Genomic DNA, 21,625 nt, shown 5'->3' with positions numbered 1-21,625 from the left:
TTCTGCGAGGGGATGGGCGTAGGCGCGGGACTCGCCGTTGGCAAGCGGTGACCGCGCGGCCGAGGCGTGACTCCGCAGGGAGACGGCGGCGCGTCTCCCAACACGCCCGGCCCCGAGCGGTGACCGCGCGGCCGAGGCGTGACTCCGCAGGGAGACGACGGCGCGTCTCCCATCACGCCCGGCCCCGAGCGGTGACCGCGCGGCCGAGGCGTGACTCCGCAGGGAGACGGCGGCGCGTCTCCCATCACGCCCGGCCCTGAGCGTGCCAGCTGGTCAGCCACGGTTGCGATGGCCAGGCACGGTCGCGATGGCGCAGACTGCCGATGTCGGCCGTGGCGGGGGTGTGCGTGACCATACCGCAGCCAAGTCGTTACAATCTTGAGATAGGGGGCGATAATCACACAATCACACAGTCCTTGAGAATCACATTTTGTACCATATTAAGTACAGGCTGTTTCGTAACACTCAACTATTTGGGTGATAGTATTAGTGGCCCACCAGCTATCATCCTTGCAACTTGCTACTTTTGATAAGCATTTACTAACATGTACCACCACGGTATCAATAACCACAAAGTGCCCACAGCTGTGGGTAATTCATTTATGACCTGTGGGTACTGCGGCCTCGTAACGTTTCAGTTACTTATGCCGGTACTGGCTTGGCAAACCGAGAATTGAAAAGACAACCCACTGTTTTCTTCTTCCTACCAATCACCCATGCACAATTGACCTGGAGTGCCCCTCCCTGCCCACCAAGGCATACAGAACCTTACGTAAGTACCGACATTAGTGACTGAAACGTTACAAGGCCGCGGCACTCACAGCTAAGCAGTAAGAAATATATTACACATGCCAATAAGCACGTGTGACCAAAGGTGCGTAATTCGAGATTAATGACACCGTGATGGAGCATGTCGGTGAACACCTATAAAAAGGAACTGGCTGCAAGCATGATAGCTGGCGTGTCACTGATACTATTACCCAAGTAGAAGAGTGTTACAAAGCAGCGTTAAGTTAACATGCTACGAATGCCGGGGGTAAAACAATGTCCTGATCCTGTTGAGGGCAGGTGGCATCGCTATGATTTTGCTGAAGACAAAATGTCAGTGACACACACTACCATGCATAGTCACACATACAAACGTCATATACACGTGGACCATTCACCTCTCTCTCCCCTTCTCTGTCTCTCATCTCTCTCTCTCTCTCTCTCTCTCTCTCTCTCTCTCTCTCTCTCTCTCTCTCTCTCTCTCTCTCTCTCTCTCTCTCTCTCTCTCTCTCTCTCTCTCTCTCTCTCTCTCTCTCTCTCTCTCTCTCTCTCTCTCTCTCTCTCTCTCTCTCTCTCTCTCTCTCTCTCTCTCTCTCTCTCTCTCTCTCTCTCTCTCTCTCTCTCTCTCTCTCTCTCTCTCTCTCTCTCTCTCTCTCTCTCTCTCTCTCTCTCTCTCTCTCTCTCTCCTCTCTCTCTCTCTCTCTCTCTCTCTCTCTCTCTCTCTCTCTCTCTCTCTCTCTCTCTCTCTCTCTCTCTCTCTCGCTCTCTCTCTCTCTCTAACCCTCTTTCTCCCACTCTCATGTCTACACGCACACAAACTTACGCTCACGCTCACACTCACGCACACGCGCACACATATATACAAACGCCCACACGTTGTGTTTGATTTCACCTGTGTCGTATGCACGGCAGAAACTTTATTGGGTTATATGCCTTAAGATTAGGGATTCGGAGGCAATATGGCTTTGAGGAGCCCAAGCCCCCGCGCGGTCAGTCCTATCGGGCAGGGCTGCACGTCCGTAGGGGAAAGAAACGCTGCGCCGTCGGTCCTGTCGGGCAGGACTGCAGGGCCGTAGGGGAAAGAAACCCTGCGCCGCCGGCCCTATCGGGCAGGGCTGCAGGTCCGTAGGGGAAAGAAACCCTGCGCCGTCGGTCCTGTCGGGCAGGGCTGCAGGTACGTAGGGGAAAGAAACCCTGCGCCGCCGGCCCTATCGGGCACGTCCTCGACGAACCTTGTAAACACGCGTGGTCCCTTGCGGTCACCGAGTGTTTAAGGAAATGTTCAAAATTATTTTTTGAGAACACCCTGACGTGGGTAGATTGCTAACACCTACACATTGCAGTCGTCAGATTATTCCATTATTTTGTGACAAGACAGCAAGTTGAGAACAGTCGATAATTATGGGCGGCAAATGGTTGTTCAGTGTGTTGTTTTTGCCATGTTTTGTCATCAAAAACGTGATGAGAATTTCACACAGCATGAAATGATGCTAAGAGCAGTCAGGTTAATACTTTTTGCATGACTATGAACTTGGAAAGTTGTGACATCACCTAACTTTCATAATTTGAGCCTAGGGAACATAGGTTATGAGCTATGCAGAGGGTACAAGTATGAGTCTAGCAGTTTGCACTGCTTTTTCCTAAAAAAAATACTTTGTTAAGTTGACTGGCACAATTCACTGCCCCACATGGGATAACAATATTTGAGGTAGGGCGAAATCAATGAACAACACAAGACGTATGCTGCATGCTACTGACATACTTAATTCTACTCACTACTCCTTTACTTTGGCTGACTGTACTGAAAATGTAGTTGACATGATCCGTGAATTAAGCGTTTTCTGCAATCATTTCCACATATCTCACCTCCTACTCTTCCTTTATCAGTAGGTTGCTAATAGGCATTTAAAGCTTGGAACTTGAATCCATTGTTGAGTGATATAGGGGATACGTTTCTTGTGTGTCATGCAGCAATGGCAAATGGTTGGCTCGCAACAACAACAACAATTCCTTAATCAGCCGGGTGACGATCTACCTGTTTCTGAGACTATTTTTTTTTTGGGGGGGGGGGGTATGGCACCAGTGTCGCTGGTATCCGACAGACACGTTATATCAAGAATACGCACTGGCAGCTCATTTAGGAAACGATCCGCAGAGACGAAAATGGAAACGATCGAAACAAAACGAGGTTTGATCGCAGATCATTGGCAAAGATGACGAAGAGCACTGGGTCCATGAGAGACCATGGGGCACTTCGTAACAGCTTGCCGATAGATTACCCGCATAAAATTCATGGGTTATGCCATAATTCAGAAGGGTGAAGTGTTTTTGCAAAACTAGGTGTGTCTGTTAATGAAATAACAACGGAGCATCGCTTTTCGCTTGCATAGAAAGGCTGTTTAGGATTTGCTTTATATTAGTTGTTACTTCTAGCTTCATATCACATTTGAAGGTTTCTGGTATTACCCCAGGTGGTAATAGTAGTTGTAATGCCGTTTTCCAACCCAAACTCGATGGCCGCCATATTTAAGTATGCATTAAGATTGGATACCAACTGTTTTTACGACAGATTGATGCGGTGAAAGATTTTAAAATCTTTTTCAACGTTTCCATGAACTTTTTGTTTATACTATGGCACTCTGAAAAGAAAATGTTTGTTTTCATGCATCTTGATTGACATTAAATAGGCAAACCACGTGTTCCCATCTAAGAATAAGTTTACTATTTGACACGACATTCTTTATAGACATGCTGTCTTCAGTCTATGCCCTTATTTTACCCAAATCCTAGGAAGTCACCAAGCGTGGCAATCAGCTGTGAGGATTGGTCCAGGCTGTTGGATGGTTGGTTGCGCCATTATTTTTTACGTCGGTACTGTGGGGAGCAAAGCGGGCTTTAAGGGTCATTCAATTCAAGCACATTTATCGTGGATCGTGTTTAGGTATGTGGCTATGTAAAAACTGCATAACTGTGAACGGAAACACGTTAGGGACAAGGGGGCTTGGTTTAACGCATCTGCGTCCTGACATGCCTTCGAATGCTTAAAAATGCCTCGAAAATTTATGTAGGAGAAGATCTGGCATCATGCCCGCCCACAAAAACATTATCTTGCATAAAGTCAGCCCACTACAGTGTGATGAAAATATACGTCTTTACAGGCATGTTAACTTGCCAAAATACACGTCTTTAGAAACAAAAATGTGATCTCTTAACTTCATTTCTAACCGAAAATTACTGAGTAAAGTTGTGTCGTTAGAAACTATATGCTGAAAACGCAAACAATTTTTAGGGCATCGTACGTAAGCCATCGTTAGAACGGCCATTGCTTTTGAAAAAATAAGTTCCGAACGGTTTGCATGGGTGACTTTTGGCTCAGAGCACCTGCTAAACATTGCTTATCGCGTGTACCCTGAACCCATCACCCAGGTCGTGCCGTCCAGTCAACGGATAGCTTTGCCTCCTGCCTGTCTGCCAGACAGCAATGCGGAGGGTTCTGCGTGCTACATAGCGCCGCGGCACGGCCGCGCCGGGCCTATGCTCCGGGCTCCGGGCTTTCGATGCATTTTATGAGTTAATGATGTCACCATACGCCATTTTATGATTAAGTTACGTTAGTATTACAGGGCTACCGTGAAATTCTTAATACCAAGGCAGTATTTGAAGGTTCTGTAAGATGGAAACATTTCACATTTTGAATGGTAAACACGCCCAAACTCCCAACCTTGCCATATCCCCCAAAGTCCCGCGGGTTTCAAAACCCACACTCTGCCGACCCGCGGGAGTAGTTCACACGGTTGGCGGCTCCCACGGAACTGAAGGTGGCGGCTCCAGTTCACACGGTCTCGCTTCGCGGCCGGTGCTCACCTGGCTCATCATGGGGTCGTAGTTGATCTGACACATGTACGTGCCGCGGTCCTCCTCCTGCACGTTGTTGATGTGCAGGTTCCAAGTGGTCAGGTCACGGTGTGACACACGCACTCGCGGGTTGTGCGTGATCACGTGCGTGTGGATCGCTTGGATGGCCTTCGAGTCGGCCTTCACCCAGCCGACCTGCAGGGCGGGACGGCGGCGCCAGGTTAGAAGACAGCTGTGGACGATACTTGGAGGTTGTCAACGCATATGTATATTGACACGTAAGAAACTGACTTGGAGTGGTTGTGAGTGCCAAGAGTATGCGTCCACCCAGTCTGACATGCAGTCGTCGGGGAAGAACGGGCTAAATTAATATGTGCAGCATAAGTTTAAACTTCCTCTTACTCTGGTATAACAATATCAAAGAAGGAATGGAATGCAGCCAGTCCGCATGGGAATGGGCCTGACACGTTTCTCAGCCAACACATTGTGAATCATCCACCCAATGAATATCAGAAATCGAGGTGTAGCTGCGTCGAATGCCCATACACTCAGATACGTAATCTAAAGCACACCTTCAAGTGCTCAATTTTCTGAAAACAGATTTGCTTTAGATGCATGCAATACAACAACGCTGGGATGCATTTTGAGTGCAGGACTGGCACTAAAACCACATCTCCTTTTCGAAGAGAATCAATTTTAGTAAGCCCTCTACTCCCGTCGTCCTACGTGGTCATTTTGTCAACGATGCCTTCCCTGCACCGGAATGACTGATCAAGCTGTCACTCATACACGGCAGCGAGTTTTCGAACGGCGCGGTAATCTAGCAGGGGGCGCGAGATGTGCCAAAGTGGACCCATTCGGTTGATAATGGAACAAGATTGATGAAGTTCGGAGCTGAATAATTAATTAATGTCAAGCCGTATTGTTCGCAAACCCTGCAGAGCGGCATGGCGCATTAACTGTTAATAAATTTCCGGCCATTATGCCCCTGGGTGGCAGATGCGACCATAGCAAGGCAGATTGGACAATGAACTCCATGTGAGAGTCCGGTGTCAGAGGCTGATTCTAAAGGTCGAATACAAGATTTAAAACTGTTTAGGCGCTGATAAGCATAACGTATCTCCCTACGTGTAGATGAACCGTGCGATTCTTGGAATGATCATGTTTTCGACAGAACATATCGGGAACGCATCACGACAACTTACAGCGCCCTCCATTATCCAAATATACATTGCTACGCAAGGCATGTGGCCTGTCACATAGCTATTTACCATGGCACAAGGCAAAATTTTTGTACACGTGCCATTCACCAATCTTAAACCAATCCATCTAACTATCCCGCTTTTAGAAGAGTTACCAAGCTGACTGTCCATTCCATCACATAAAAATATTCCAAGCCTGATCGGTATCAGAAGTTCAAACTCGGTTTAACATGACAAGTGAATGCAACATATATGGGTACATTTACACCTCAATTCTTGATTAGACTCTTTATTGGGTAAGAATACATTTGTGCAAACTATTCTTTGAATTTAGTCTTAGCTCACATCGCTAGCATCGTTTCTGGCCGAGTCCAGTCCAATCCGTGGATTCATCCCGAATCCACAGACTGATCCGGACCATGAAGAGCTCAAGTTAGATGAATCATTTTTCTCCGTTTAGCTAAATGATCTCTGTGTGCCGATGAAAGACGTACGTCTCCAAATCAAATAACAGTTTTGCAACGCCCACAGCTGCACAGCAACTGGCCCTTAAAAAGACTGGATTAGTTGGACATCGCAAAAGCCGGAACCTCATTAAATGTGCGTATGCGATACGATGTGACTAGGCGTTCGTACCTGTTTGAATGAATTGCATCTCGAACCTTTGAATCTACGGATCAATACGTTCAAGGCTGAAATGGTCTCAAGGTGTTCACCTTTCAATCATTCCCAATCAAACTGGCTAATCGTGTCTACTGTATCTAATACCCTTTGGACGTGCGGGTGAGATTTCAGGTTGTTTAGGTTATCAGTGCATCACAAACTAAGACTTGTAGTGACTAATGATATTGAGCTTGTCTGATATATTCATATGAGCTTGTCCACCCACGGACATAAAACAAACCGACAAAGCCACACACACACGTCATGTTCACGACTGCATGCGGCAGTGGTGTAGCCAACGGGAGAGAGAGGGGGGGGGGGGGTTCTAAAACCATGGTGCTCGTCCCCTAGTGGAGGACGCCCAGCAGAGGCCAAACTCGCAGCATTTTTCGGCATTTTAAGACGACCGTAGGGCTCTAAAGCATAAACAGGAGACTCCCGGGCTTCATAAATGGGGTCCACAGCCTTAAAAGTCCTGAAACCCAGAAACCAGGGGCCAGAGGCGACGAGATAGGCTCCCCAGCTGAAGAGGCCACCTGGTTTGCGAACAGGAGCGGTTCTCTCGCAGAACTCCGAAATGCTGGTCGGCGTACGTGAAGCGTGCTTACCCGGTAGCCGCCTAGGTGGCGGACGACGCAGGTAAACGTGGCGTCCCTTCCAATCGGCACCGTCAGGTTCTTCAATGACTCGATAAACTCCGGCCGCGCCCCCCACGCTGCAACAGAGGGCGACGTGGAGCTGAGAGATGTCCCTCCCCGCCGCATGGACCGGACGTGAGTCGGAGGCTGCACATGACACGCATAGCTGCGGAATGAGAGGTCGTTATTATCCGAGAGTGACAATCAACCGCTCTTCCTGCTTCCTTTTCGACATTAAACTTGTGTTTGGTCAATGAATGAGCGACGCCGGACTGCAGAGATATTCGTGTATAGCTATTGCAGGTAGAACACCACGTCGATGTAAAAATATAATGATCGTGTGCATGCAGCACATTAAGGCCGGAGTTCAGTAGTGTCTACACAGAGCCAGCCGCGTTTCGAACACGTCTCATCCGACTTGCACCATTAGTACACAAGTTCACTCGATTCTTCGTCATTTATTCTCACAAATTGCATTCTTTGAAGCTGCGAAATCAACTTAAACATCTGATAGAGACAAAACGGTCCCATCGCGGCCACACGGCTCGGAAATCCCCCTCCCCCCCCCCCCCCCTCTGAGGGATGACAGGGCACATCTCGTGGCTACTGACCAGCACAAGTTTCTGCGTGGACCTGACGCGGACGAATTTAGGCGCTCAATCAGGATTGCTATTGATGGCCTTCAGGCCGGCGGCGATTATTGGGGGCTTGTTGATTTACGGCCTTTAATCTTCTGTCCGGCCGACAAACGACCAGATCAGAGCGGAATGAAATCAAACGGCAGCCTCACCAGCTGTCAGCTAACCGGCGAAGCAGGGAACAGAGCGGGCTGCGCACGGCTGGCGGAGCGGAGAGCCCGCCCCGGCCGACGACGAGGCGGCTGTCACCCGACAGCAGCAGCCTTCGCATCAGCCCGCCATCAGAGGCCGGCGTCTGGCTGAGCTCGGTTCGGATCTGTTTATGGAGCAGCTCGGGTTACACCGCGCGGCCACCGGTGCGTGCCGACCGGCCGCTGCCGACGGCCGCGCCGCCGCCGGTCGGGGCCGTGGGCGCTGACGGCGGCGCCTCCCGACGCGGTCCGATCGTGCCGTGCTGGCCTCGTTTGGCCTCTTGTCCGGCGACGCGGGGTGCGCCGCCCCGGGGGAGGCGCGACGCCTCGTCAGCCGTCGGGCGCGGCGAGACGGGCGGCGTCCCCCTCTGCTCATTACCCGGCCATTACGCCGTCGTCGCCGCATTGTCACACGCGCCGCCGCCGCGAAACGTCAGCGGCGCGCCATAATTGTCGCCCGTCGTCAGTGCGGCCCGCAGGCTATTGACACGAGGCCACCAAATTGACCGGACCGGCGAGAGATGGGGGGGGGGGGGGGGGGGGGAGCGTGGCGGGACGCGGGGCCGAGCATTCTTGCACGGATGCTCCTCTTATCTGATGCTGTTAGTCGTCTCAGCAGGCGCAATAGCCGACAGCAGGCATTCCAAGCAGCAACGAGGGAAAACTCTATTCAGGTCAAAGAGGCTGCTCCATACCTTGCTTCCGAGCATGTTCCTGACATGTGTTGCGTGTTTGCGATCACTTATATGAATAAGACAGCATTATTGGGCATTAGTCGGAGGCCTTGACGATCTGTTTATCTGGACTGACGTCGGTGAGAGCGAGCCTGTCCCCAGTTTCATTTCCAATTCCCGCGCGCCACCGAAGCATACAGCATTGGTTGAGGTGCTACCCGAGTTTGACGGGGCAAGTGCAAACAGACCGAGGGACTGACATCCCAGCGGTCATGTCCCAGCGCGGTGGTTAGCACAGCCACATGGGAGTGTGTGGGGCAATCTAGCTCATCGTCAGAGACCACTGTGGTCCGACATGGGAGGCCTCTCATCTGAGAGACCGACTGACTGTGCGACCGTTGCCCCGTCCACCGGACCGCCCCCACCCCTCCCTCGTCCACTGGATCGCCCCTCCCTCGTCCACCGGACCGCACTGCGCGGTCAATGCGCCCGATTACGCGCCCCCGCCCTGGTTCCGGCCGCACAACCAGTGTTCCCCGGCCGGGCCGACACGGAAACCCTTTCTGCGGAGAATGCGGCGGTGGCCAGCGGCGTGCGCGTCCTATTTGTCGACGTATTTCAAATTCGAATGTCTGTGCCCCAGGCCGGTCCTGTGTTTTCGGCAGCACTTTAAATCCTATCGATCTGGTGGCATCAACGGTTGCGTCGCCAAATATTGGCTTAGAGCCGCCCCCATGTGTGCTGCTGAATGCCAGATGATGGCAACAGCATTAGGATCTGAAGCAGGTCAGTTATTTCGTCATTGCATATGCATGCGAGTGATCGATGACCTACCGTAAACCTTTCTGATTGCTTTCCAGCATTGACGAACGCGTACGTTTTTGGGGCGCTCCCTTCTCTCCGGCATTTAACGGAGAAAACGGCCTGAGCGTAAATACAATCCCGAGGAAATTATGGCGTGATAACCAAATCTAACATCGCGTCTTAAAAGCATAAGCGATTGGTCCAATCATTTAGACTGGAGCAGCGAACATTGCCGCAGCGTTTCTTTAAGTTTAGATAAGGAGACACACCCATGTGCCGTTATTAACTCTTAAGTAAATAATGTTGAGGGCCACGAACGCCGCCAAACGTCCCCAAGGCCGTCGCAGCGCCGTCTATCGGAACCAATGATCGGGCTGATGTAATTATGTCCAACTATCTCCCAACGCCGAGCGCTTCGCCCGGTGCCGGCTGCCGACCGACGCAGCGATATCAAGTAAGTTTTTGTTTCGGAAGCTCACGAGTGCAGAGTAAATAGACACCTCGGATCCGGAATAACAATGCCGTGTCTCGGAGGGTCGCCGCACAAGGAGCAAAATCAACATGTTCGCGGCGACGGGCAGGCGGCGGTCGTACGATCTCGTCGCACCGTGTCGGCGGCGGCCCGGCACTTTAGACGCTGCCTCACCGCCATGAGTCTTTGCTTGATGTGTCGTGAAGCCGCAACATGCATAAGTGTGTTGCTCGTTGAACTGAGTGTCCATGCTATTTAAAATGCAGCTTGGTGCATGCAGGTACTTACTGCGTAGCTGCATTAAGTAAGCTACCGGAGATATCTAATTGATTTCAAACCAAACTCCCTTGGGAGAACTCGGCTTTGTGACGACACTCACCTTTCATTCTACAATGCCAGTTTTTCACCTTCAGTCTCTACCATTCGTTCGCTGCATCCGCTATATTTCACTCAGCTGCTATTACATTTATCCGCCGATTCCCTGAACGTTGACATTTAAGTGGATAACCCAAGTCAGAAATTTATATCATGTCCCACGCTGACATCTCCTCACTGTGGTCTGTTTTGTCTTTTATCTTGCAGGACAGGACGTTGAGGAGCCGTCGCTAGGATATACGGAATACCACTGGGACGCGTGGTACATGCTTCATTGCCAGAGGGAGGTTCAGAAACTTCACTTTTCCCGGTGTTAGGGAGAGTCAAATCTCTCACCTCCCCCGGCGGTAGGGAGAGTCGGATCCCTCACCTCTCCCGGAGGTAGGGAGGCTCCCTCACCTCCCCCGGTAGGTGCAGGGAGAGGCGGATCCCTCACCTCTCCCGGCGGCAGGGGGGGGGGGGGGGTCAGAACCCTCACCCCTTCTGTTGGTGGGGAGGGTCGGGTCCCTCACCTCTCCCGGCGGCAGGAAGGGTCGGATCCAGTCGGATCCCTCACCTCTTCTGTCGGTGGGGAGGGTCGTATCCCCCACCTCCCCAGGCGACAGGGAGGGTCCGATCCCCCACCTCGTCTGTTGGTGGAGAGGGTCAGGCTCAACTCGGCCTGCCTCCGACACCGCTGAAGCGAGACTCATCAGTCATTGGCGCGGAAAATCGCACCTTGCCGCGTGTCGGCGCGTTATTGGCGCCAACCAGCTGCCGCCGGCTAATCAGACAGCATGTGACGCCGCCTGGGGGCGCCGGTGGCGACTGCGATCACGCTGTTGACGGATTTACAGATAGCGTCACAGACAGCAGGTCTGGAAAACGTCTGGGGAGACCGGGGTTTGTCTAAACAAATCTGATGCCTTAATTAGGCGCAGAAAGGGGGGGGGGGGGAGAGAGTCAGCTCTCAGCTGTGTGTGTATTTCCACTCTCATGATGTATCACTGATTTACTATTTATAATTCGTATCCCCAATCCAAATTCCTTATCACGCACGGTGGCAAAATGCCACGTTCCATGACGCTGTGCGTTTATTCTCAGCAACATCGCGCGGGCCGGTGCGGCGACAAAGGGGACTGGCTGGAGCTGGCGCCGCTGATTATCTGCCTCCGTTGCCAGTGCTCTAGCTGTGTTTGTGCACGAGCCGCCGGTCCGCCCGGCGGCGGCAGCCTCAGTGGCGGCGGTGGCAAGGGGTTCCGACACCGGCTCCCAGCCAGTGATCCACACGCGGCGCCTGGCGCCGCGCCTGCGCCGACTGTTCCGAGTGAGTTACTCGCAATACCCCAAGACGCTATCCGGTAAATTGGCCTATCATAATCAACCAAAAAGGGACGCTATTGAATTATGGCCTGCTAACAAGGTAGATATTCATTCGCGCAGGACGGAAGCCAGACGGCGCGGGCGGGTCGGGCGGCCCCATCACTCGTGGCGTCGACCGACCCCGCCGCCCCGCCTGCGTGCCCCAGGGCGTGACTGGAGCCGGCTCCGAGGAAACGAGGAGAGAGAGAGAGAGAGAGAGAGAGAGAGAGAGAGAGAGAGAGAGAGAGAGAGAGAGAGAGAGAGAGAGAGAGAGAGAGAAGAGAGAGGAGAGAGAGAGAGAGGAGAGAGAGAGAGAGAGAGAGAGAGAGAGAGAGAGAGAGAGAGAGAGAGAGAGAGAGAGAGAGAGAGAGAGAGAGAGAGAGAGAGAGAGAGAGAGAGAGAGAGAGAGAGAGAGAGGAGAGAGGGAGTTTCACATGCTGCCCGTTGTAATAGGTGAAAACGCTATCTGAGGGAAAGGTACATTTGGCGCAGACCTTAACCTCATGAAAATCTTGGATGTGCCCTGACCAGCTCTGAACTGAACACCAATTCGCTGAAAAAGTAACCTTTCTTTCTTTGCATTTCACTTCGCCAGCCCGCACAGGTTCCTGCTCTGGACGAGAAATGCTGCACCGTAGTGCTTATCTGCCGTACGGTACAGTATACACCTTGCCGGGAATCCCGGCGAATGGGGATGCGTCACTTTTACGAAAGGAGAGACGGACTTTTCGACAGTTTGTATGCGGGGCACGGTGTCGAAAATACTTTATTTATAAAATGCACAATGAAATGAAAAGTGCACGATTTGCGGTCGAAACCTTTACTATTAAAACCCACGAATGCAATGTTTACTTGGTTGCAAGTAAATATTGTCCTTGCAACTTGTTTACTTGCAAGTAGATGTAATTACTATTTGGGAAACATGCACCGCATAGTCTCGCCACAACACATTTTTCTTGTTGCGTGTTTGTTTAACAGGCCATTAGCCATTTCGGTAGATTTAAAATCGGCGAGAAGCAATTGTCGGTGACGGCTGTTGTCATATTTAGCGTTTTGGTTGGTTTTCCGCCTGCATGGGTTGAACGTTGACACGGCCGAGGCCAACCAGGCAATCGTAGGGGATCGCTTGTGTTTTGTGTTAGGGGGGGGGGGGGGGTGAGGGTAAAGGGGTCTTCTTCACCGTCAGACAGATACAACGTTCTACCCACGTGAATATTCCTCTTCCTTTTATTTCAAGTCATTAGCTTTGAAACGTTGCTTAACGTCAAGCCAGACTCCAATGACAGTATATTGAATTTGATCATCCCTGAACATTCGAGGCCTATCGTCCGGCAAGCCTGCAGACTCAGGTACACTTTATTTTCACTGCTTTATTGACACCTTCCACTCTCTACCGAATGCCCCACTCAACAGACGTCCCCTGCTGTGCATGCACTGACCGGCCGGCATCTGTCCCTTCCAGTGCTAATGCATGCGCGACAGCCATCTGTCACTTCGGCACGAGCGCAGCAAGACAAAGAGTGCTCCGACGGCCGACGGCCGCCGCTTAATCCAGGCGGGCGCCGCTCATTTCCAGCACGTCCGCGGCGGCCCGGCGCCGAAACGGCCGGCGCCGGGCACATTCGCGCCCCGCCCCAACCGCCTAATCCGGCCGGCGACTTTGTCGCGTCGGTCTCGGCGGCAATAAGTCGGCGGCGCGGACGTGCGGCGACGTCGGCGCCGACGCGGCAGCGTCGCGACCGACGGCGGGCGCGGCTGGAGTGACACGGCGACCCACCACGGCGATCGGGTGACCCCGGAGACGCCGGGGGCTGGCCGGGCCGCCACACGCGGGACGCTGCCCGTGGGCCCGCTCCAAACGGAAAAGTAAGGCAGGTTAAGTACGTACAGGCACACTATTATTGACATCTTGGCTATGGTATGGCTATATCATTCTTAAGCATCTCATGACACTACATCGGGTCGTGGCGAATATAAGTACGCCGACATTTTGTTGGCATCTTGCGGCGTGATAAACGAGTCGTGTAACACTTAAGACTGCACGCATACAATACGTTAAAACAAAGTTAATCTGCCCAGAAGCGGCCGGGTTTGTTCGCAATCGGACCAAGCCTGCTCGCAAATGGGCCTGGTCTGTTCGCCAGTGGACCGGGTTTGGATGCTGGATGACTGTCTGTTTACTAATTAACCAGACCTGCCCACTAGACTACTAGCATAGAAGGTGTGCATTTGATCTGCTCATTAAATAATAAGCACGTCGGTTCCATGTGTCATAAGACGGCTTTAACGGGTAAGCGAAAGCTGTACTCGTGGTACGCGTTCCGTTTGTTTTGCATACCACAAAACAGCAGCTGGGACTCCAAGTGATGGACAGTAGTCACCGACGATCGTGGGAGGTTTCAAAACTACAAAAGACGATTTCGTCACTTTTGTAGAAACTTTACGCAACTTTTGCAACTCCTGTAAAATATTTGCAATTGATGCATGCACGCCTAGCTGCGGTGGTAAATTTTGCGGCCTGTTCTCCGGCATTTGACGGATCGTCAGAGCCGGACCGAGCCGGACATCACCAAATGCGCAAATGATGCTACACAATTCTGGCCCATTGACTGCGGACTCAGAAATATCGTCACTCATATAATGTGCTCAACAGTGAAGTGGTTGAAGTGCTTCCATCTCCAAGTAAGATTCAGGAAATTTGTCAGAAGAGTTGTGCGGTTGGTATTCGGTTATCATTTCGTTAGACTTGAGAATCAAGGACGGTTTATTGATTCGGATTACACCACACAGCTATAACCACCAAAAAAGGTGAACTGACCCATACAGAACTGCTTCATATCTCCGATCTCCAGCTTCTTGACTGTTGTCCTCGGTGGGCGAACCATTGCTCCCAGAGCGCACCTGGTGAAAGTGCTTGTCGCGCGGAGCGGTGGCCAGTAGCGGCCGGCAGTGCCCGCGCCCCCGCCGGCCGGCCGGCATGAGTTATGAGCCGAGTTAAGCAGTGGCCGTGTTTATTTCTCCCGTCGCTGTTGGCCGACAGTTTGGTAAAGTATCGCCGGTCGGCGGCTCGTTTGAGCGGACGTGCGGCGCAGCCGACCGTGAAGTTCCCCACGAGCCACACTTACATACGTCTTCATCGGACGCGGCCATTGTCGGCCGCCGGGAACCACCGCCATCGGACGAACGGATGGCCTATCTGAGCCGGCGCTGGTGACGCGGGAACGGCCACGTGTTGTCGGCGATGTGACGGAGGGGATGGAGAGGAAGCGAGACGGACTCCCCGCAGAGGCTGAGGAAAGCATACCATGACGAGGTGTGGTTCACCGAATCGGCTAGGTGCGTAAGACGAAGTATGTGTCTTTTCTGTTCATCTCAACCAACTAACACCCTCGCATTAATGCTTCGCCACGTCTCACTGACCTTAATAAGCATTTGGTCGAACGTCTGTCCATTCGCACATAAGCCTAGCATAATTTATTTGGCCCATGGAGTCCGGTAACGACGCTTACAATCGTCTACCAACCTGAACGCCTCTGCCTGGCTTAGCCGCCATCTGCCCCGGCTGCCGAACCAAGCCTGCACGACCACCAGCTGAGTGACGTCACAGCGCCACTCCAATGCCATTCCGTCGGACGGCCTAGGGCCGGCTTCCAGCGCGTCCATTACGACAAACAATACACGATAAAGGAACACGGTCCGTGGCGTAGAGGACGCGATACGGTCTGCCAAACGGGGCGGGACGGGACGGGACGGGACGGGACGGGACGGGGTGTCCACCCCCGCAACACGGCACGTACAGGGCTGCGCGCTTCGTGGACGCAGTGGGGGCGACGTGCACCCCGGGTGTATATTTACACATTCATGGGCGGTCCAGGGGTGCAGGAACTGTGGCCGGAGAGGGGGGGGGCATAGAGGGAAGAGGCTGAGTCCCAACACGTTCTGAAACTTAAGCATTGACGCTATGGTCAATGAATGGAAAAACGTCACCCCCGGCTATCTCGGCTTCCCGAGTTGGTGCACTTTCATTGCCCCCGGGAGGAGCTGCAGGGGTCGTCCGCTCGGCCAGGAGGGGAGACCAGGAGCCGGCCGTCCGTGACTCGCCGACAGCGGCGGTAGCTGGTGCTCTCCCCCTTCCCCGGCGCCAGTATACTGGGCCACTGGCCGCGGCTCCGGAACTCATACGGCGAAACGAGGCTACGAATGGCGGTGTGATCGGGTTACGTCGGCTCGAGGATTTTCGCTCCTTCAGGGCACGCCTCTGTAATTGATTTTGGGGGAGGTGACACACGTGCGACACGAGCCGGGCCTGGCGGACCGTGGACGTCAGATGAGCCATCAGGCACCCGGCGCGGTCCTCACAGGTCAAACAGTACCCTGCCGGCCCCCTCAGGCCGCTGCCCGCCCATCGGCGCACGCGATCCCTCGTCGCCTGCTGTTGTCACGAACCACGATTAGCTCTCAATGTCTGTGGGTCTAGTGCCATCATTATTGGTCAGCCCTGCGCGACGCTCACTGCGACCGGTGTGGGATGGCTTCAGCAGTGTGCTGCGGCCAGAGGGAGAGGCTCCGTTCGATCTTGTCGAGGCTGATCGTCGCGTTACAGTCCGTTTCCAGCTTCAGCCCAAAGGACAAACACAAAAAGCGCCACGGCATGAAGTCGGACCGGAATGGCAAGCACGAACCGTTGGCGACCACGTGACCGTCGAGAAGTGTCACAGGTCACCTCATGACGAGCGGCCAGACTCATCTGGAGAGAATTAAACTGTGCAACGTATACTGATCTGAAAATTTTGCACGAGCGGCTTTGAAATCACGGTTTCTGTTACACATAGCTCGTTGCAGAGAACTGACTTCCCCGACCCAGTAGAGCGAGCCCAGTTGAACGGGTACAGTTAGTCGGGGTTTCAAAAAGTCACGTGCTGTCCTGACATGGCCACCCGGTGCTAGCCTGTAACCCTAGATCAGTTTCCAATTCGCAACTAAGGATGAATTACATAAGCGCGGCTTCTGCGACGCAAAAGCCACTGGGAAAGCAACTTGAAAGATATCTATCTCACAGTACTAATAATTCCGGGCAGCATTATGATTTGTGCCAATATGGAGACACGAGCATTAGCATTAAGCTCACCAACAGAGCATTGTACACTTCCATCGATGTTTCGTTGAACCTCACAATCATCGGGGCTTGGCAGATCCGCAAGGATCCTAATCCACGCTCACCATTGTAACAGGTAACTTAAACATCGCTGGCCTGCAAAGTTTAACCAGTTATGCTTGTCGACTCAACCTAATCCGGCGCCGTACACCTCCACTGACTCCCATCCAACTCATTAGCATTCGTGTCAAACTTTCCACACATCTATTTTTGATCGGGCCGTATTATTCTATTAAAATATTTGCATAATTGGATAATGCGCTCACCACATGCCCAGAATCGGGCGGACCCGGCATCGCCAATATTCGCCGCCGCCACGCCGCGGCGAGAGCGGCGCAGCGGCGAACGCGCCGCCGTTGCCCGCCGCGGGCGATCCAATTATTTCGCATACGAAAAAAGAGCCGCACGGCCCGACATCAATCAGCGCCGGTGGCCGTTAGACACCACATAGAGGTGGTATTATTTTATCGGGCCGGATTGCGGCGGGGATTTGTAAGACGGGTGTGTCGCCCCGGACACATGAAGTCGATAGAGGTTATTATATATCGAGATTGGGCGCGGCGGCGGCAGCTGGCGCGCGACCGTCGCCCAGGCTATCTCTCGCGCTCCCCTCCCCTGCCAGCAGGGCGGGCCGCGAAGGAGGCCGATCAGACCGTGGCCGAACGCGGCCAGGGACCCGGCGCGCCACAGCAGCACGTCACGACGGCCGCCGGGCTGGTCAGCTCTGAGCGCGGATTTGCGCCTTGTAAGTGGTTTGTGGGAATGTGTGTGTACACCAGTGTTTTACGAAAGGTGGTGTTAAAAGATTTGGGACTTTAATGCAAGTGAGATTGGAAACAAGGCAAAGAGCTTCTGAAACTTGCTGCGCAACAATTGTCAGCATTGGTGGGACAGTTTTTACTGACCACGACACAAAGTGCGGCTTTGAAGGCATGCACGTTTTCAAGATTCGATGATAGGTTACACATCTGTTGCTGGATATTTCTGGTTTCCATGGTGATTAGATCAGAATAAAAGCACAGGGAATTGTGGGAAATGAGGAGTAGTACATGGGCAAGGTTGAGCGCTGTGTATGCCATGACAAATTTCGTATCGCAGGCTTGAAAGTGTGTCACAAAACTAGTTGTGTATTCTACGTTATATGGAAGCTACCATAGTCGTGTCAATGCTAGCGCTCCAATTTTAGGGAAATGAGCGCCAGCGTGAAGGTGACCATTTCCGAATAAAGTTAAGGTGCATGTCTTGTCTAAAAGCGACGATTTCAACTTTTTTGAGCCGAGTGAGAGAAAGGAACGAAAATGGAGGGAGAGAGAGACAAACCAAGGAAGAAAGAGAATGTAAAGGAGGATGGGGGGAGTGCGAGAGAGCTGGGTAGAGCAAGTAAAGCGCGAGCGCCTTCTTGTTTCACATAAAGGAGACAGAGTGGAGAAGCAAAGAGGGAGAGAGAGGGAGGGCGAAGAAGTCGGTAAGGGAAGTAATGCTGGAGGTATCATGACCTACTCGTTAATGATGACTGATCGCATGGTAGGTCAAAGTCGAATAGCAATTTTGACGGGATCTGGTAATTCACAGATGTTATCGCAGTATTGACGACTCACCTGCACATGTGCACCAAGCACACCCCTATTAGCACAACGAAACTGATTGCCAGAGGCCGCGGCTTAACATCCGCTGGTGTTTTCTCCCTTCACCGAAGCCACCCTACCGTCGCGCTTCGTAAACGACGTGAACGCGCGCGGGGACGTTTAATAAAACTGTCCTCCACCCAATCTGCTACAACCGACCAAGAAATTGCCGGTCAGTGCTAATAATATGCAAAGGAGGCGACGCGGCCGCCTTGTAGTCCCCGGAAAGGCAATGCAGCCGCCCTGTAGTCCCCACAGCACCCGCAGAAGAGTTGAACCAGCAACCAGCCTTGCGTGCGTCATCTCACGCATGACCACTGACGCCCCACCAGAGCACAGGAGGAGATGTAGCCGCGGAGCCCGCGCGCCAAATGGTGTAAGTTGACATAAAGACTGGCATAGGACCATCCTTGCATTATATCCATTGTATTTTACACTGCCAGTATACAGATGGTTCGGAAACCTCACCACTACACACGTAAGTGATTGCGCGTATCTCCTGAAATGCTCATTAACAGGTGCGAAGTAGCATCAATGTTCAGCTGTGACATCAGTAATTGCATCAGGTACCCCGGAATGCCTCATCCGGGGCTGATGATTCTCTACATAAAGCCACCAGGCACTCTCCATTCGGCTGGTTCATTTGGTCGCGTTATACATTGCAGCCGTTAATTTAAGCGATCGAAAAATCGATAGAGGCCAACAGTTGTTTCTACGCGAATGGGGGTAGCGACAGGACTTAGACCACAAGAATTACAACACTATGAAAGCATGCATCACTTCGTTAAGGCATAAACTGGTGTCTTACCACAATTAAACAAGGGAAAATGGATTCAAACGAATATCAGTAAGTAACTAAAATGGCAGTTTTCAAATGTGCAGTGCTAAGACAGCATCACGATGAAAATGTAATGTTAATCATCATTAAAGGATTGTTTACTTGTTTTCTTGCACAATTAGGGCATGCAAGAGCAAATTTTCTGTAATTGTCGCTCTTCATATCCCGAATACCGAACACGTCATAAGTCTCGACAATAATGAGTAAATTCAGACAACGGGAAGAGGACTGCACATAGAAAAACGCGTTTTGTTATTAACTACAACATTGTCCGGGAATGTGCCTCCGAAGGTGGTCTGATATCATTAGGCATCAGCAGCAATGAATGTTACCTACATACCAACAACTGGGAAAATGATGGACATTACACGTCCCGGTCCGCGACAATAGGTCCAGCACCGGATGATTGGAAGTGATTCGACATCAGCTTTAACATATATATGATGTCGAATCAAATCGAGTGCCTACAAGCAATGCAGTTGAACGAGTACAGCTTGCTTTCTGTCACTGCAGCCCATGCGGGTCAGTTGCGAAATACTCGCCCGAGTTAAGCGATTTTGGTCTCTTCAGCTATAGCAGAAGCGATTAATAGAGATTCGTTGGCGAAAACCTGAAAATCACAGCTGCCATGGGCGAAAACGCGGCATGCACCGGCCAAAATCTACCTTGTACAGAAGTGTTTACTATGCGAGGCTTTGTTCAAAATGGCTTTCGGCTCAATTTGATCAACATCAAATTTCAAAACAGTGCGAGTGGGGACCAGGGTTGGTATGAAGAGAGATGGTCGCTCATCACGCCATGCATATATATATATATATATATATATATATATATATATATATATGCATGGTGCGTGTGTGCGTGTGTGTGTGTGTGTGTGTGGTGTGTGTGTGTGTGTGTGTGTGTGTGTGTGTGTGTGTGTGTGTGTGTGTGTGTGTGTGTGTGTGTGTGTGTGTGTGTGTGTGTGTGTGTGTGTGTGTGTGTGTGTGTGTGTGTGTGTGTGTGTGTGTGTGTGTGTGTGTGTGTGTGTGTGTGTGTGTGTGTGTGTGTGTGTGTGTGTGTGTGCATGCATACACTGAACTTTAAACGATAAATTATTTATTTTAACGTTATTCAAACATCGGGGCTGTTCGGCCGACAGCAGAGCCGCAATCCCTGACCGGTGCTGCTTACCTGCCAGAAATAAGGCAGCGGAGACCAGACCCGCCAGCATCCAGGCTGATATATTGGGGTGGTTCATCCCCGGGCTCTCTGAAAGCACCGCAGATCGTCAGTCAGCTGCGGCTGTCAGGTTGCCAGTCAGCCGCGACGACCAGGTCGAGTCAGCTGGGTGGACCTGGCTGAACCATCTGTGGGCTCTGATTTCACTGGAGATCTAGAGGCAGGGGTGGGGGAATGGTTTAGAAGCAGGTAGGTCCTTAATTATACACCGATATGGCTAGACATGACATTGAGCTTGTGTGGTACACTACACATATGGGACCGAGAGGCTTCTGGAATCCCTAGTCATGACAGCGTTATTGCCTAGGGAACATTTTCCATCCCTAGGCTGTAAGCTGTGTTGTGTGAGAAGAACAGAGCTGCGGAATGTGCCAGACCACAATGGAGCCTCAGTGCATTCCGTGCAGTGACTATTGCTCTGTTGACGAGACAGGCTCACGTATCATAAACAAATGCTGGTGTGGTACGTCCAAGACCCGCGCATGTCATCAACAGAGCCGAAAGACCTGCGCATGTCATCAACAGAGCCGAAAGACCTGCGCATGTCATCAACAGAGCCGAAAGACCTGCGCATGTCATCAACAGAGACGAAAGCACGCGACGAGCTGCACCCAGGGGGCTTTTCTAACTCTCTGCGGTCTTTATCCGTGGCCAGCTGACCCAGTCGCTTATATCTAGATTAAGAGCGATGCAATGCTTCCAAAGCGTAGGAAAACAGCGTGAGAGTGGCCAGTTTGGAAGCCCCGGAGTCACGACAAGCCCTGAGGGAGAGCCGTGGAGGTTCGTCTCCGGGCAGGAGGCGTTTGTCGCACCGATCGGCTCCTGTCTCGGCCAGCGGTCGATGTCGGCTGGCGGGCCGACCCTCGCGCTGTGCCCTTGCAGCGCCCGGCGTCTGGTCCGCCCTCCCGCTCCACTGCCACAGCGTCCGGCGTCTGGTCCGCCCTCCCGCTCCACTGCCACAACGCCCGGCGTCTGGTCCGCCCTCCCGCTCCACTGCCACAGCGCCCGGCGTCTGGTCCGCCCTCCCGCTCCACTGCTACAGCGCCCGGCGTCTGGTCCGCCCTCCCGCTCCACTGCCACAGCGTCCGGCGTCTGGTCCGCCCTCCCGCTCCACTGCCACAGCGCTCGGTCTTGGCGCCGTCTTCGTAGCCGAGGGACGACGGGT

At 52.4% G+C, this 21,625-nt stretch overlaps 1 protein-coding gene across 2 annotated transcripts in view; it reads right to left on the bottom strand.

Moving 5' to 3' along the window:
• Positions 1-21,625, bottom strand: part of LOC119101127 (lachesin) — a 55,025-nt gene that overhangs the window by 8,623 nt on the left and 24,777 nt on the right. For both annotated transcript variants that reach the window (XM_037224401.1, XM_037224403.1), the window contains exons 2-4: positions 20,413-20,490; positions 7,097-7,203; positions 4,633-4,818 (exon numbers count right to left, since the gene is read on the bottom strand). In XM_037224401.1, the coding sequence (XP_037080296.1) occupies positions 4,633-4,818; positions 7,097-7,203; positions 20,413-20,479 (360 nt within the window). In that variant the 5' untranslated portion in view covers positions 20,480-20,490. The remainder of the gene's footprint in view (positions 1-4,632; positions 4,819-7,096; positions 7,204-20,412; positions 20,491-21,625) is intronic.

The sequence above is a fragment of the Pollicipes pollicipes genome, unplaced genomic scaffold, assembly GCF_011947565.3.
Source record: "Pollicipes pollicipes isolate AB1234 unplaced genomic scaffold, Ppol_2.1 Scaffold_4881;HRSCAF=5763_pilon_pilon_pilon, whole genome shotgun sequence".
Classification (NCBI taxonomy): domain Eukaryota; kingdom Metazoa; phylum Arthropoda; class Thecostraca; order Pollicipedomorpha; family Pollicipedidae; genus Pollicipes; species Pollicipes pollicipes.
Note: the sequence above shows the minus strand (reverse complement) of the source record. Positions and strands in the feature narration are given on the sequence as shown.